The sequence below is a fragment of the Myzus persicae genome, unplaced genomic scaffold (assembly GCF_001856785.1).
Source record: "Myzus persicae strain clone G006 unplaced genomic scaffold, MPER_G0061.0, whole genome shotgun sequence".
In the NCBI taxonomy this organism is placed as follows: domain Eukaryota; kingdom Metazoa; phylum Arthropoda; class Insecta; order Hemiptera; family Aphididae; genus Myzus; species Myzus persicae.
Genome location: NW_019100470.1, coordinates 1425616 through 1441420, shown reverse-complemented (window position 1 = coordinate 1441420; position 15805 = coordinate 1425616). Strand labels below are relative to the sequence as shown.

At 31.1% G+C, this 15805-nt stretch overlaps 1 protein-coding gene across 6 annotated transcripts in view; it reads left to right on the top strand.

Moving 5' to 3' along the window:
- Positions 1–15805, top strand: part of LOC111040906 (sodium-dependent nutrient amino acid transporter 1-like) — a 43258-nt gene that overhangs the window by 26281 nt on the left and 1172 nt on the right. For 2 of the 6 annotated variants that reach the window (XM_022325009.1, XM_022325079.1), the window contains exons 3-12: positions 6862–6982; positions 10898–11029; positions 11124–11266; positions 11392–11528; positions 13373–13532; positions 14080–14183; positions 14274–14511; positions 14945–15070; positions 15138–15335; positions 15545–15718. In XM_022325009.1, coding sequence (XP_022180701.1) covers positions 6862–6982; positions 10898–11029; positions 11124–11266; positions 11392–11528; positions 13373–13532; positions 14080–14183; positions 14274–14511; positions 14945–15070; positions 15138–15335; positions 15545–15718 — 1533 coding nt within the window. Of the gene's footprint in view, positions 1–57; positions 681–837; positions 1173–6564; positions 6725–6861; positions 6983–10897; positions 11030–11123; positions 11267–11391; positions 11529–13372; positions 13533–14079; positions 14184–14273; positions 14512–14944; positions 15071–15137; positions 15336–15544; positions 15719–15805 lie in introns of those variants that run through there. The other 4 variants (XM_022325294.1, XM_022325160.1, XM_022325376.1 and 1 more) reach the window with 4 other exon arrangements.

The window sequence follows — 15805 nt, the reverse complement described above, 5'->3', positions numbered from 1 at the left end:
CGTGTAGCGGGGGGAGGCAAACACTTCCGCTATAATAACGAGGCTAGTATCGCGGTCTCTGTCGATATAGGTAGACCTATATATTATTATTTTATTATTTTAACACTGTTGTCGTCTTATTTATGTGATTTCGTCCATTCGGCTGCAGGTTATACTATTATTTACCTCGATTCCGCGATGATCTGCACAACACACGTAGTCATCAGCGAAGCGTGCGCGTGTGCATAATAATAATAACAATAATAATAATAATTATAATAATATAATAACAGAGTTAATTTGTAGTCGCGTGTTGCATCGATCATCCACTAGAAGTTTGTTGGCTTTCGGTGCACGTCAACCCTCGTTGTACTATATGTCGAAAAATAATTTTCTATCCTATTATTATAATCTTACCGATTCAATATTTTTCGTCGCTCCTATTGACGTCTTATTAATTTCGTCTTAATGTACATCGTGTAGTTAGACCATCGGGAACGAACGGTGCTATAGCTGGTGATGAGACTTATCTAAACCAAGGCGATGGCGTGATTTGTACGTCGGATGTGTGTACCGTGCCGAGAGGAGAGGGCGGAGTTTTTGTCCTGAACATGTGTTCGTCGTCTCTGACGGCGGCCATCCGCCGAAAGTTCGCAGCATTAGACGTAGGTTGCTGCATAATAGTGCGAAAGCGAATTTCGGTGTGTACATGTAATAATATACATATTATATATATTACAATATTCTATAAATATGTTTTAATGTATGCATTACGCGTGTATATCGATATGACCTCACCAGTGACGCTTTAAAAATGTTTTGACGCGATCGGGTTACGACTTCCCGTCTCGTCTCCCCCTCGACCGCTGTATAAACTTCCTCGCCATCACCGTGGCACCCAAACACAAGCTAAAAAAAAACTACTTTATAAGTCATCTCTATCTAATCCAAAATATATGTTCGATATAGTTATTGAGCTGTTAACTCTCCAAATTCGATTATCCGAAGTAATATATTATACAAGCATCGCCACCCCGATCTAACTGTTTACACTGTGTAATATATAGACAGGGGGCACCAAAAGCGTATATGAAAAATAAAAAATAAAAAATATTTGGTATGATAATATTTATTATTATTACTATTATTATTTATTAAAACACCGTCCGTGACTAATGGAAGTAATACGTATTGTAAGTAGCATTTTTTTAATAATATGCTTTTGATCACATTTAAAGGTGTTTGCATAAAGAGCTAGTAACATAAGCATGTTCATTATATATATCTGAAAAGGATTATTCTTAATAGGAAATCTAGAATTTTGTGGATGTTGCTTGGGTCTGGGTTGATTATATTTTAAAAGATATAAAAAAATTCCAAGTATCTATCACATATTGTATACTATTATATTATACTAAAAGAGTCACATACGCTAATCGCCGTTCGAATTAAAATGTGATTGAATATTTTATTTTGTTTGTTTGTTTTTTCCCCATCTATAGGTGCCTATTACTCACCTATTCGCATCGGAATTTCGAACACATGTTTACCGTATTATTCACGATCACGATTTTGTCATAAATCAATTTTTAGAAATATTTTATTGCTTCATTAAATTAAAATGGAATATTACGCGACATATTTATAATAATTTATAATATATAGATTTACGTAGTTTTAAAAAAGTATTTAGCTATTATATTTATAGCATAGAATTGTTTGGTTTTATTATTTACAAATTTTTAAATGCGTAGGTCCCTACCTGTAATTGGTTTATAATAGAATACCGCGTCAATCGATATTGTTATTGGTTTCCAACAAAAGCTAATTTTTTTTTAGTTTTAAAACTGCAGATTCGCTGTATACTGGGGAAAATGAAATCGTGAACGTAACTTGTTGTTAATTAGTTACATAGTATGAGAAATCGTGGGAAAATTAAAAATTAAATACACACAATTATGATATTTTTTTATGATAAATGTCTAGTTTAAAATGATCCATAACGTAAAACGGCGTATAAAATATTTTACTATAGCATCTTCTCTAAATATTTTAATAGTAGTTTTAATATCATATTTAACAGGCGAAAGTACTGCAAGGTCTACTAATGATACACGTACCTCACTACATATTATTTTAGATTACAACGTCAACATTCAAAATGTTATTTTCATATTTGTTATCAATTAATACTATAAATTACGATCGATTGTTTATATATTATACATTTACGTGGATAATGTTTAATACGACATACAATTCCTGGATTTTAAACAATAATATGTATATTTTAAATAACTATATATACGTATATTTATATTATTAAATTATTGTTTATAATCGTGATAACTGCTAAAAAAGTATTTTTTAGAAATTACCTCAGAGTATAGTAATTAAAAAAAAAAAAATGTTATTTGAAACTGCTTCAAATTAAGCATCATATTATTTACATATAAAAACATTTCCTACAGAAATTAAAACAAAATTAAGCTGAGTGATAACGCATTAACGCTCAAATGTTTAGATTCGAAAAAAATTGTTTTGTTTATAATATAATATACAAGCAAAGCTGGTTAGGTTACATGGGTATTACACATTTTATAATATTATTATTATGTATTATTAAAGTATAAAACGGGCTAGGTTTATAATTCTTTCGGGTTCCAAAAAAACGTATTGTTCTTAACAACGATAAAATATACGAAAATAGTACTTGAAATCGTATATATAATGCATATTGTATTCTGCTAATTGAGTAAGCGGCGAGGTCAAGTGTTTTGAATTCAATCGAGTTCTTTAAAAATAAGATAATATCGCATAAAAATAAGACTAATAATGTTTAGGTCACAAAAATACGTCGTTTAGTTTAAAACCAGACGCTCGTTGCTCAAAATTAACTTCTCAGACGGGAGCACGGCTACATCATAGATATTAGTGCAGTCATCTATATAGCCATGGACGGGAGTACCTATGTATACAGATTTTGATAGTGGCAATATAACAGTACTCATGTAATTATATAGAACATCTAGAATCGATTTACAATAATAATTATTATTTCATATCGTTATTTTTTTCCCTCTTGAGAACGGCCACCGCTTGCACACTCAATACAATATATTATACGGTACCTATATAGCTGTAGTTCGGGCCAAATCGTTATAGCGAGCCGTTTCGTCATCGTCCAGCCATACTTACTGCATTTTACAACAACAGAAATAATAATAATAATAATAATAATAATAATAATGTAATGCAAGTAGTCTCCATGCACGGCTAGTGCTAAAAACAACTTAATTTTGTATAATTATTTTATTTTTCTTGTGTCACGATCGGGTTTCGGGTCGTCAAAACACCGCAATCATTTCTTGATTTATACGTGCGTGTATATAAATTACGTTTAATATAATATGTCATATTATTGAAACAGTGTCTCGGGTGTATTATATAGTTCGTATTCGCCGTTATGTAATTTGGGTGTGCTTGCGGAATTCGCTGGCTCCTCGAAAAAGGTGACTTCGATGACGACGTTCTTATTATGTAGATATATAAATATATAAATTACATTTATATAATATCATAAACCAACTAGGAAGGTATGTAGTATAAACATTATGCGCATTCGATATGATGTGGTTGGAATTTAATTTCGCCCGCGGACACTCTTCTTCGTCGTACCACGTGAGAAGAAATATACTTCCATTGAGGCCCTCAAGCCCCGAGGGGGTCGCCATCGTGTCACATAATATAATATAAATATAATTATAATAATAAGCGCATACCTATAGTAATAATACCTGTGAGCACAACAGCACCTGCAGTGATAAAGATTTCAAACAAATCGGCTGATTATATAAATCTGACGAAATTGCTTATGTTCACTATACAGGGTGATTCAACAAGGATATGATCACCCTCATTTCTTCCTTTCATAATAAAATTATTCAAATTTTGATTTTTGGAATTTTTAAATATACTTAGACTATATTTTAAATTCTTGAATTTGTTGCAGTACTAAAGGAGTGTCTTATGGAGTCATAAACTCCTGTTATCAAACGAGAACTCTCCTTTTCGAATGTAAATCATTTACCAGATAATTTTTTGAATATGTTGATTTATCACTGTATCAGAATCGAAATTCAAACAAGCAGTTTTTGAGTTATTCAAATGTTTGTTCAAAGTATAACTGTCATTAATGTATCTTACACAATTAATATAAAACAAATTATGTAACATTGGATCTAGTATTTATTGTACTTGGACTATTTTTACAAATTATTAACATTGATCGATTAATATCAACCACCAAAATTATGTTTATTATAATCAATACGATTTTTTGCCTTGAGTTGTATAATAATATATTGTTAAAAAGTATTTTAGGTATACTTTATTTTTCCAAATAAATAACCCAATAATTATTTTCTTCTCACTTTGCTCAAAAAATAAATATTGTTCTACTAAACTAAATACTTACTCAACCAATACAACTTTTACAATTTATATATTTTATAATACACAACTATCAAACTTAACACACCATTTTTTTGTTAGAGATTGTTAATACTTAACATAAAATAAAAATAATTAGTTAGTACATGACGATAGTCGATACCTTAGTTGTAGTTTGGATTTTAGAATGAGTACAATGGAATAATAAATTGTTGGATTTAAAATTTTAACACTACTAAAAATGAATAAATAACTCAATGAAGTTTATTTAATATCTAGTTGGGTACTGAAAATTTTAACGTTTGATTCAAATAGTCGATGTTGATATAACTGTAGGGAATTTTGAATAATTAACTTTCTGAAGTATCAACTAAACGTCTCATCTATATAGACTATAACTTATAAGGTCTGGATACTGAACTTAACGTATAAATTACTTTATATAGGTAAGTATCCATGAAGGCACCTTCATAAGAAATCACACACTATTGCAGTAAAAGGGTCTTAATTTTCTCAAAATATAAAAATCAAGAAAAATGTTGGGCTACAAAAATAAAATAACTTTTATGCAGCACTATAATATAGATTATACTTTGAACCCAACAACGTTTCTAAGCTCATCTACTTTCTATCAGAAACTCACCTTATAAATCAATTTTAAATTGTTTCAAATACTTAATAGGTATTTAATTTTATTGTTTTTCATTATTTTTGTTATTAATTATTACCATAAATTAAGTAATCATGTAATTTGAAATTTATTTGAAATGTAATGTTACGTCCAATGGCTACACAACTTTTTTTAGAACGAGTAGGTGAATTTTCACGATTGGGAAATCGACGAGTTGGTTCCTTTATTGTTACTACAAGAAAATACTCTACAATAGGGCATAGTAGTGAGCAAGTAAAAGTTACTAGTAAAATCTACACATGGAACAAAATATTACCCGACAACGATCCGATGTGACGAGCGTGACCACGTACACGTACTCACGAATGTGTTAGGGTTAGGAGTAGGAATGTGTTAGGTTTGGAGTCTGGAATACTATGTTACGCATTTTTGGTAGCCAGTATTAGATATTATTTGTAAACTAAAAATAAAATATCAAATCAGTATTAATTAATATACATAATATAATATGAATATGATAAATAATATATTTAACAATCGGCAGGCGACGAGAATATTTTCATACCTATTGACATTGATTTTAAAATATACAATGGTATTGATTATAAATATATAATACTAGTATTAATAATGGTATTATACTATTATCATTCAAACGGTTCGCTTCGGTCGCCTGCCAGTGCTGTGCGACGACTGACTCAATGACGTCATAGGTAGATTCGGATTTCACCCGTAACTCGATAAACATATTTTTTTCACGTTCTGTTTAAGTGATATTTTATTTTTTATATCGTCAATATCATGTTATGCAGGTACTATTGTTATTGCAATACCTAGAATGAGACAATTTTTTTTTTTGATGAGGGGAGGGACCGAGGGGGTTGACTGCGTGGTTGTGTATTCCTGTTTTGATGATTAATTACAAAAAAATGTAAGTTACCGAGTTAGTCAACTATAATGTATGAAATTTAATTTTTAAAAGTAAACGATATTATCAATTTGAACGTAGGTAATAGGCACAAGTCTATTTCCTATTTCATCTGCAAAACGTGTTGATCTTTGCAGCTCATAAACTAATGACCTACCTATGTAACGGTTTAATTTTTATACTCATTCAATAGGTGTTATATTTTAATTTATCGTGTATTCATAAAAATTTAAAAAAAAAAACTTAAATTAATTCAATATGGTATAATAATTATAACTATAATATCACACGTATTATTGCGACTAAATCTAATTAGTACTTATATATAATTATTACAGAACATATAGTATAAGCGCTATAGGGAAAATTTTAGTAGCAGGTATACCCATCGGCGGAGTCGATATTATAAACTTTTAAAAGTTTTTTTTACAGCGCCAATTATTATTTGTCTCGACGTCGGGTAACGCAAACGGGGCAAAAACAAAAACTAAAAACTAGTAGCTGTGGGCAGAATTAAAAAACTCACAGTAATTAGTCAGTCTGCCGCAGCCGGCGGTGCAGCTACAATTTTATTTAACCATTCTAAGCGTCAGTCGTGTTTTCGTCTCGAGCCGATTTTATATTATAATATTATTGTTGTGATTCACCCACAAAAATGTTCGTCGGTGGTTAATATGTTTCTCTTCCCGTGCGACAGAAGTGTACCGTTCCACATTTTCAGATACAGCTACAATGTACATAGTACATATTATATATATGTTTTTTTTTTAATACATCATAGAAAACCATATTATATAATGTGGCCGCAAAAATAACCGTTTTCCACACCAAGTTCCAACGTTTGACGGTTTTTTTTTTTTGTTTCTTTCAGATATATTGCTGCAAATCAAATTGTTTGCAGAGTTTTGGCACGCTGTTGATGACCGTCTCGCTGACACTGAGTCTGGCGAACGTCATACGACTGCCTCGGATGGTGTTTTTATACGGCGGCGGTGAGTACCTACCTATACCCATAAAAAAGTGTAAAATATTGAGACACAATATCATACCTTCCAAAACCTTCGAGTTCACGACGACCAGCCGGTGAAACCCGAAAGCGCAATTCTATTTTTTTGTCGATAACTCAAAAGCGCAAAAAGAAATTTGCGCTTTTGTACCTTGGTAGTGAGATATAAGCGCAAAATAAATTTACTCGAAACAGACAGTGGGCTTCAAATTTCAAATTAAATTTTGGTACCTACTCATTATTACATTATAGCTTAATATATTTATTTATTTATTCTTGATACTATATCGTTCAACTAATTTAAAATGGGCGCCCGGGAATTGGGCCACATTTTAACTACCTGTTTCGTATAAAATATTTGTTTACATTTTATTACCCGGAGATTGGGCCACAAATTAAATCTATATTTTTAAAGTGTACCCGGAGATTGGGCCATAAAAGTATAGCACACAAATATACTATAATACTATACTAAGTTTGCTAATCAACTAAACGATCACAATTTACAATGTTTCATAATCTTTGCACACTACGCGTATGACTATTTTTATCCATTTCATTTGACAATTGATAATTCTATATCATAAGATATTGGATAATTTATTACCTTTTGATAAATCATACGCAGTCGCTTCGAGTAAAGTTTCGTGTGCGTTGCAGTGTATTATATTAAATATTATTTTATTACAATTTAAAATGTAATAGTGGCCCAATTACCGTGTCTGCCTTTTATAAATATAAAATTTTAGTGGCCCAATTACCGAACCTACCTGTAATAAATATAACATTTTAGTGGCCCAATTACCGTATACCTTTGGAAAAAAAGGTGAATTGTGGCCCAATTCCCGGGCGCCCTTTAAAATAATACTCAAAATTATAATTTTTATTTGTAACTGATTTGTATTAGTAATTTTTTGATTTTTACTGATTTTTTGAACTTATTTCAATATTACTAATTTTAATATCACTGGAAATGCCTTAATTAATTATAACTACGTTTTTAATAAAATACACTTTTTTTATATAAAATTGATTTGCGCTCAAAGGCAATCCAAAAAGGTAATTTTTGCGCTTCTGGGTCGCGTTTGGGTCATATTTTGCGCTTATAGGCTATACAGCTCGACCAGCGGCTACCCATCAGGAAGCTGCCAGCTGCAGCAGCAGCGTAATATATTATAACTATTATTTTTATAGTAAAACGTAATAATAATAATAATATATAATAATATTATATAATCGTGTTAGCCTATGCCGTCAGGTCAGGTTTTCCTCCTTTGTTTTACATTCGCACCGATTTGTTCGATTGAGGATTGAGCGACTTTCCGTCAAAACCGTAAAAGTAATATTAATTGTTTAATAAGTATGCGCGCACACACACACCGTGGATCGCGTATAGGCATGTGTGTGCGCACGTGAAGTGTATAGAAAACGCGACAAAATAACTGCAGCGCGTAGTATTATATTACCGTATAATGACGAATTACCATATTGTATTATTACGTGCAGTATACACACAAGTGTTCTCTTTATCAAGTCACACACATGCTGAAATACTGGTGTTTATATAATAGTATGTACACTATATACAGTGTGTATTGCTGTAATTAGAATATAAAACATTTTATGGTTCGCGTTAAAATATCCACGAAGCACAAAAATTGCTGTTCTCTATGTCCCGTTGATAATATAACATAATGACAGAACTGTTTTACGAACGTCACGCGATAGGCACAATACAATTTATAGATATTTTACGCTTGTTTTGTGGCACGCTAAAAAAACACGAATTATTGTTTTTTTTTAAGTCCACCCTAATAAATCGTATTTACGTGGTTTACGCATAGGTACACGACTGGGATTTTTTGATTTTTACAACTATGATATGTGACCGTGAGTCGTCAGTACAGTCCTGGCGTGTCCATTTTGCGTTATTGTGTATAATGCGCAGTGTGATTATATACTTATTCAGTTATACATTATACAGGGTGATTCACCAAGCTCATGTTCATCTCCATTTTTTTCCTTCCACTTTAAATTATTTAGTAGATCATTTTTTTTTTGGAAATTTCGATGCAGGTATTTAATTAAAAATTCGATCTAGCAGTTTCCTAGTTATTGAAATGTGTACTGAAGATAATAGCCCTTAAATATTTTTTTAGTAAAATATATAAGCCAGATGTAACATTGGATCTAGTATTCATTATGCTTTGACTATATTTTTACAAATTATAAATATTGATGGATTAATATTAATTACCAAAATGTTCAAATCATTATAGCCTCCATATCTTTTAAGCCCATTATCATGGACCTATTATCCTTAGTATGCAAAGTCAAATAACTTAATGAATACCCGATCGAATTTTGATTTTGGTTCACCAACATTTTCAGAAGAACATCCAACAAATAATTAACAGTTGGGGTTTTCATTTGAAAAATGGGAGTTTGTATCCCTATAGAACACTCCTTAAGTAATACTTAGTTATTTAAAAACATTATGTTCTTCAAAAGTATATTTAAAAATTCCAAAAATCAGATTTTGAATAATTGCGTTATTGAAGGAAAAAGGAATGAGCATAAGCTTGTTAATCATCCTATATATTTTATTGTGACACTGTTTTAGAACTTACAAGGACATTTTAAGTTATTATTTTTTTAATCGCTTGAACATACTATTTTCAGTATATAGTAGTAAGTAATATTAGATTATCAGTATTCGTTTTTAGAACTAAAAAAAAACTATTTCAATTCCTTGTATTTTTCTAAGATATGGTTCACAAACAAACCACCGTGTAATAGGCATAGTGTACCTAGTTGGGAATACAATGTTTTTCTATAGTATGTAAAAGTTTTAAGCGACCGTATCGATTTTCGTGTTAGTCGTAATTTTGGAATCAAAGTATTTTTTCTTATTCAAGATAATATATGTATCGTATTTCTAAGAATTATACTTTTAAAATACGAATTTTGTAATAGATGAGTATCGCGATAGACGCCTACGTTTTACATAATATTATATTATGCACAATTATGTAAATGTAAATTAATTAATTCAATAAAAACACTTGCACTATGCGCGCAGTACTATATGTATATTTAGGTAGTTTAAATTATGTATAAAAACCATGGCACGCCACTTGATATTTTTCCACTACAAGGAAAAATCTATGAATCATAAATATGTTTTTGTTAATAAGTAGCCATGACAACGAAAACCTTACGAAAAATTGGTCAGAAACATTTTATCGTGCACCCATCCTAAAAAAATATTTACGTTTTTACGTTGAAACGAAGTGTATAAATATTAAATAATAGCCATCAACCATTTATTTAAATTATAATTTATGCACTAAATCATAAAAATGTATAGAAAAAAACCAGAGATGTCTCTCAACAATAGGTGTCGAGTGTATTTCTCCATTGGGTTGGTCACTTAATGAATGATTTAAATTTGAATTCAATAATAACTAATAAGTCGTTGAGTGCGATGAAAAACGATTCTGTGCGGAAACTACCTGTCTTATTTTTTAAGAATAACGATATTTTATTATAATATTGCTCTATATAAGTAATTTATTTTACTTTAATATAGTTACGATACTGAATCACAATGTCAGATAAAATCGATAACTGGCGGTGAGTATAATATATATTCCCATTTTCCCTCTGTTTTTCGTTTATTTTTCATATTATTAAGGAAATCATACTGGGAATATCATTTTTAGATGGACACAAAAAAATAGCCTTATTAATATTATGCCTATATTATGATGTATTGATGTAATACGTATTGTTATAGTTACTCGTAGAGGGTTAAAAAATAAGTACCTACACTCCAAGTGGGTACCTTTCAAAATATTACTATCAATTAATTGATTTGCATTGTTTGTTATATGTATAGGTACATTTTTGGTGTCATATCTCGCAGTAGCCATTGTGTTTGGAGTACCCCTGTTGTTTTTGGAGATAACGCTCGGTCAGTTTTGTCAACAGGGCACCACTAAGCTATGGAGAGCCGTGCCTCTGCTCAAAGGTATACTTCATCGTACAATATTGCATAAAATGTCGGTCATTGGGTTCGTACCTACATATTAATGCAAACTTTTGTTTCTTCAAACATTTTACAGGTGTCGGGTTCGTCAAAGTCTTGGCGTCCGTGTTACTTTCCGCGTACTACCCGATAATCATGGCATTATCGTTATTTTACGGTTCGCGGAGTATCATCGGAAGTATCCCGTTTCCGGAATGTAGCAATTCCATCAGCTTTTATGTGAGTATCACAGCATTTTTAGTAGGCATCTACAAGCAATTTCGACCGGAAATAATGATTTTTAGAAATCTCAATCTGATGCTTTCCTAACATTTGTTTTTTACTTTTGTTTGCCTGTATTATAGCAAGGGGTGAGTTCTGATGCTATCAGCAGTGACCAATGTCTTCAGCAGACTTTTATCAAGCCGCCGCACTTGAGCTGGCACTGGATTGTGATGGACGTTTTGCTCATATTACTTATTTGGATCGTAGTTGCGATAAGGTGCGTATCTTCTGTTATTTTGGGACTTCACTAGTTGCGCTGCTAAATAAATATTGTTTAGTGGTCTGTGTAACGATTGAGCCTATTTTGTTTTCACTTTCGTACGAAAATACAAAATTAAGTTTATTTATAAAATAATGACTAATTATTGGAACTATATTGTATAGTTGTGTGTTACTTTTATTGTAAAAAAATTAAACAAACAACAAATCCATACAGTAATAACAACTTACGACTTACTCATTTATGTATAGGTCATGGGTATTATTTATGTTATTTGCATAATACTTAGCTATATAGGCCTAAGGTAAATACGGTATTCGACTATATAGCTAAAATTATGGTTTGGCACCTTTAAACAGCCGATTGTGTAAATAAATATAGTTTATCATCTAATGAATTTTCATACTTTTAGTTCTTAAAAAAATAACTATTAACATTTTGTATTTATTATGTTTGTTCACTGCAGTCTTTTGTCGTCTATGTGCTATAATTAATTATATTACATCTTTCTCCAGTGTAGATTTTACACAACTTCGGTACCTTGAGTCTTTATTTTCTAGTTGGATGAATGAATAATTATTCGATTTATAGTTTTTGGACTCGTATTTAAAACACTTTAATAACTAGAATAGCTTAACAAAATATCGGTTCAGGTTTGGGTACTTAAGTAACACATTTTTTGACTTCGGTTACGTTTTTTAAAACTGGTTCTAAAATAAATTTTTTTTTTATTCAAATGAATTTGTTACAGTAACCTTGACTCTCGAGCTCCAAGGCCAGGTTAGGTTTAGACAAAGGGCTAATTTTTTTCTGCTCTATTAAACTAGCCTTTGTATTAAATTAACTAACATTAATATCGTTTTTTAGTTATATCAATATCCAATCATACAATTAGCTAGTAACATGTCTTACGCTTTGATTAATTTTGCTCCTAATTTTAATCTAAAAAAGTTGCTTCTATTGGTGTCAAAACGGTTTATTTAAAAAACTGTCTAAAGTAGAATGGACTAGATAAAGGAATAATGCCTTACCAGGGAACCGGGACGCTTATGGTTTGGGAGAGTCTTGTACAAAGGGGATACAATACAACTATTCAAGCAACTATTCAAGCCATGCTCGAGTTCTACATAACATATACATGATAAATGATAAATGATAGCTAATCAATCAAGGTAGGCTTGCAGTATTTTCCCTTCATTCAACGCTTTTGCAAACCATAAGTACGTAGTGATAATATCTGAAAGGTTGATATATTATTATTACCAATGCATTAATTCGGTATAAAAGTATTTCACGTTATTACTACAGTCACTTACTATACCTTATTGTCTTAGGTTTTCAACTTTTTTTAAAATTTTTTAGTTTAGAATAAATATATGGCTTAGGATATAATCTTATTTTTATTCTTCTGTCGTGCACGACCATTAAGATCTAACTGTCAAATATAATTCCTAACAATTCCTAACGCTATCCATCACATCGAGTGAATCGGTTTCTGATTTCATAATTACCTTATCGCTGTTCACCTGGTCTTAATACTTGATACTTGGACTTCCTAAAACCTCCTAAAAACATCACATTTCACGAAACGTTATAATATAACGTTTAAAATAATAATATTGACTAATATTAACTAAATCCTAATATTGACATTTTACTTATAAGTTATATACATTGTTGTTGAGCAATGAGTAGGACAACAGAGTGGACAACAATATTTATTGTTCCACAGAGTTTCAGTCAACTTACATTTAATTTAGTCTAATATAAATAGATATTGTACACAATTAAATACTCAAGATTAGTAATAGAAAACCCATTAATTTGTATTATTTGTTTAGCCTGATAAAAAACAGTAAATCATACAGAACAGTAGCATTACTCGTCGTACCTGCAACGTTTGTAACTATTGCGGTTTTATTGGTCAAAGGACTTAATGCAAATCAAAGAGGACTGGAAATACTGCTGGATATTCAATGGGATACTTTGTGGAAACTAGACGTAAGTTTATAAATTGTTTTTATTTTTACTTTGAATATTATAGTTTTACACTCCTAGAAAAAAATTTAAAGCAATATATTTAATTTGTTATCCAGTAGATGCGCAATATTTTAAAATTTAATTTTCGATATTTTTAATGTTTTAAATTTAGAATTGCGATTTGTATATTTTTATTTAGAGTAACTTAAATAGTATTTAGTCTCTCTGTTATTTTTTACCATGAAAATCTTTTTTCCAATTAAAATTTTTTTTAAATTTGATTTTAGGCGAGATTATTATTACTGTATTATACAGCCAAAATTGTTAAAATTTCTGATAGTTTTTGATTTACTTGAACTCTAAATAAAAAATTAAGACATAACGTTTTCATGTTATACAAATTAATATAATTAATTAAATTAGGTAATAGAGATGAATTTTTTTATTGTTACGTATTTAAAAAAGTGTTCAAATAATATAGCGAGTTAACGTTTAGGCAGGAGGTGAGTATAGTAAGAATATGTTATGTATCGAAGACCATTTCTCATAAATATATTTATTTTTTCAGATATGGTATCACGCCGTTGTACAATTTTTTTTCACTACTCATTTAGGTTTTGGTAATATTTCAACAAGTGCTGGTCGACTTTACTCAAAGTCTAATCCTTTTTGGTAAGCTCCCGGAAATGTTTATTCAATATTTTAATCATTTTCTTTTTAGTGGACTGAAATTCAAACATTTTTTTTTTAAATTATTGACAGGACTTCGGTAATGCTCACGGTGGTGAGCATCGTGGTCGGCTTGTGTAGCGTTTCGATAGTTACAATGTGGATATATGACTTGCAATTACAAGCCGGACAAAAAATGTTGGCTTCGACGGCTCTATCGGAAGTCTGGTTCCTGACATTTGTGTACGAATTGACGACCAGAGGCATCCTGTCCAATCTGTGGGCCGCTTTGGTCTATACACTCGTGTTCCTTTCAGGATTCCTGAGCCTGGTAAGCGACCGAAAACCGTTTATAAAATAGTTTTTGTTTAACATCATTATGTATTATATCTGGGCACTTGCTAATTAGTAATGAGTATTGAAGTTTCACTATTAAAAACATTTGAAAATCGTTCTAAAATTGTAGACATTGAATCATGGTGAAAAAGAATCACAGAACACCCGACAGTGGGATTAAAGTGACAATAGATAAAAGTGCGAACAATCTTGTATTTAATTACATACAAATAATCATAAAAACATTGAATATTTAAAAAATAAATAATATAACAATACAATATTATGTATTTCATGGGTATGAAAATTGATTGAATTACGAAAATAAAACTTCGACGAATTGCTTACATAAATAATTTTAAATACAATTAATTCAAAATCAGAACAAAAAAATATAAATAAACTTGGCTTTTCTTCTCGTTTTATAGATAGCGGCCATTTACACTGCGATTGTAGGGTTATCCGTGGAGACCAAGGAAAAATGGAAGTGGTGGATATTAACTTGTATGGTCTGTTTTATCGCCTTCTTGATGGGTGTCCTGTGCCTTTTGCCAGTAAGTACACGACGTGAGTGCCTGTAAATAATAGTATTGATTTTATCGATACCGTTTTGAATTTCAGGAGAACCTTCAAGCCGTGCACTTGTTGGACGAGTACATCATTGGTCGAATGGTAGTCACATCCACGGTGCTGGAACTAATTGCTTTCGTCTGGATCTATGGGCTGGAATCGCTATCCAACGATTTCGAGTTTGTGCTAGGATACAAACTGTGCTTCGTGTGGAAATTCGTGTGGTTGGGTACTCCGATTTTGTTTATGGTACGTACCACAGATCTGCCGTATGTTCGCCCCTATAAAATTTAATATTTTGTTGTAAAATATTTTCGAAAAACGAATATCAATTGTTGAAACACTTGAACATTTTTAAATCAATATTGAATATTTCAAAACCTATTTTTCATGGTTCCCCTACTTATAAAACTCGTCAGCATAATTAAAATGTGTAATGATTAATTCCATCACTACAGGTGTTTGAGTTTTGGAGTCTGTTCGTGATGCCGCTAACTGAGTCTGATTATAGCTCTCACGATTCCATGTGGCTGTATGTGATCGGTTGGATCGTTTACCTGTTCATGTGGTCGATGATTATCGGCATAGCCGTGTGGCAGATATCCGCTCAGGTGGATTACAACTTTTCGCAAGTAAGTACTCGGTCAATGCTACTCGATCGATGGGTCGGTCGGTGCCGTATCGTAATTGTCGTATTATGTTATGACGTTTTTGACTCA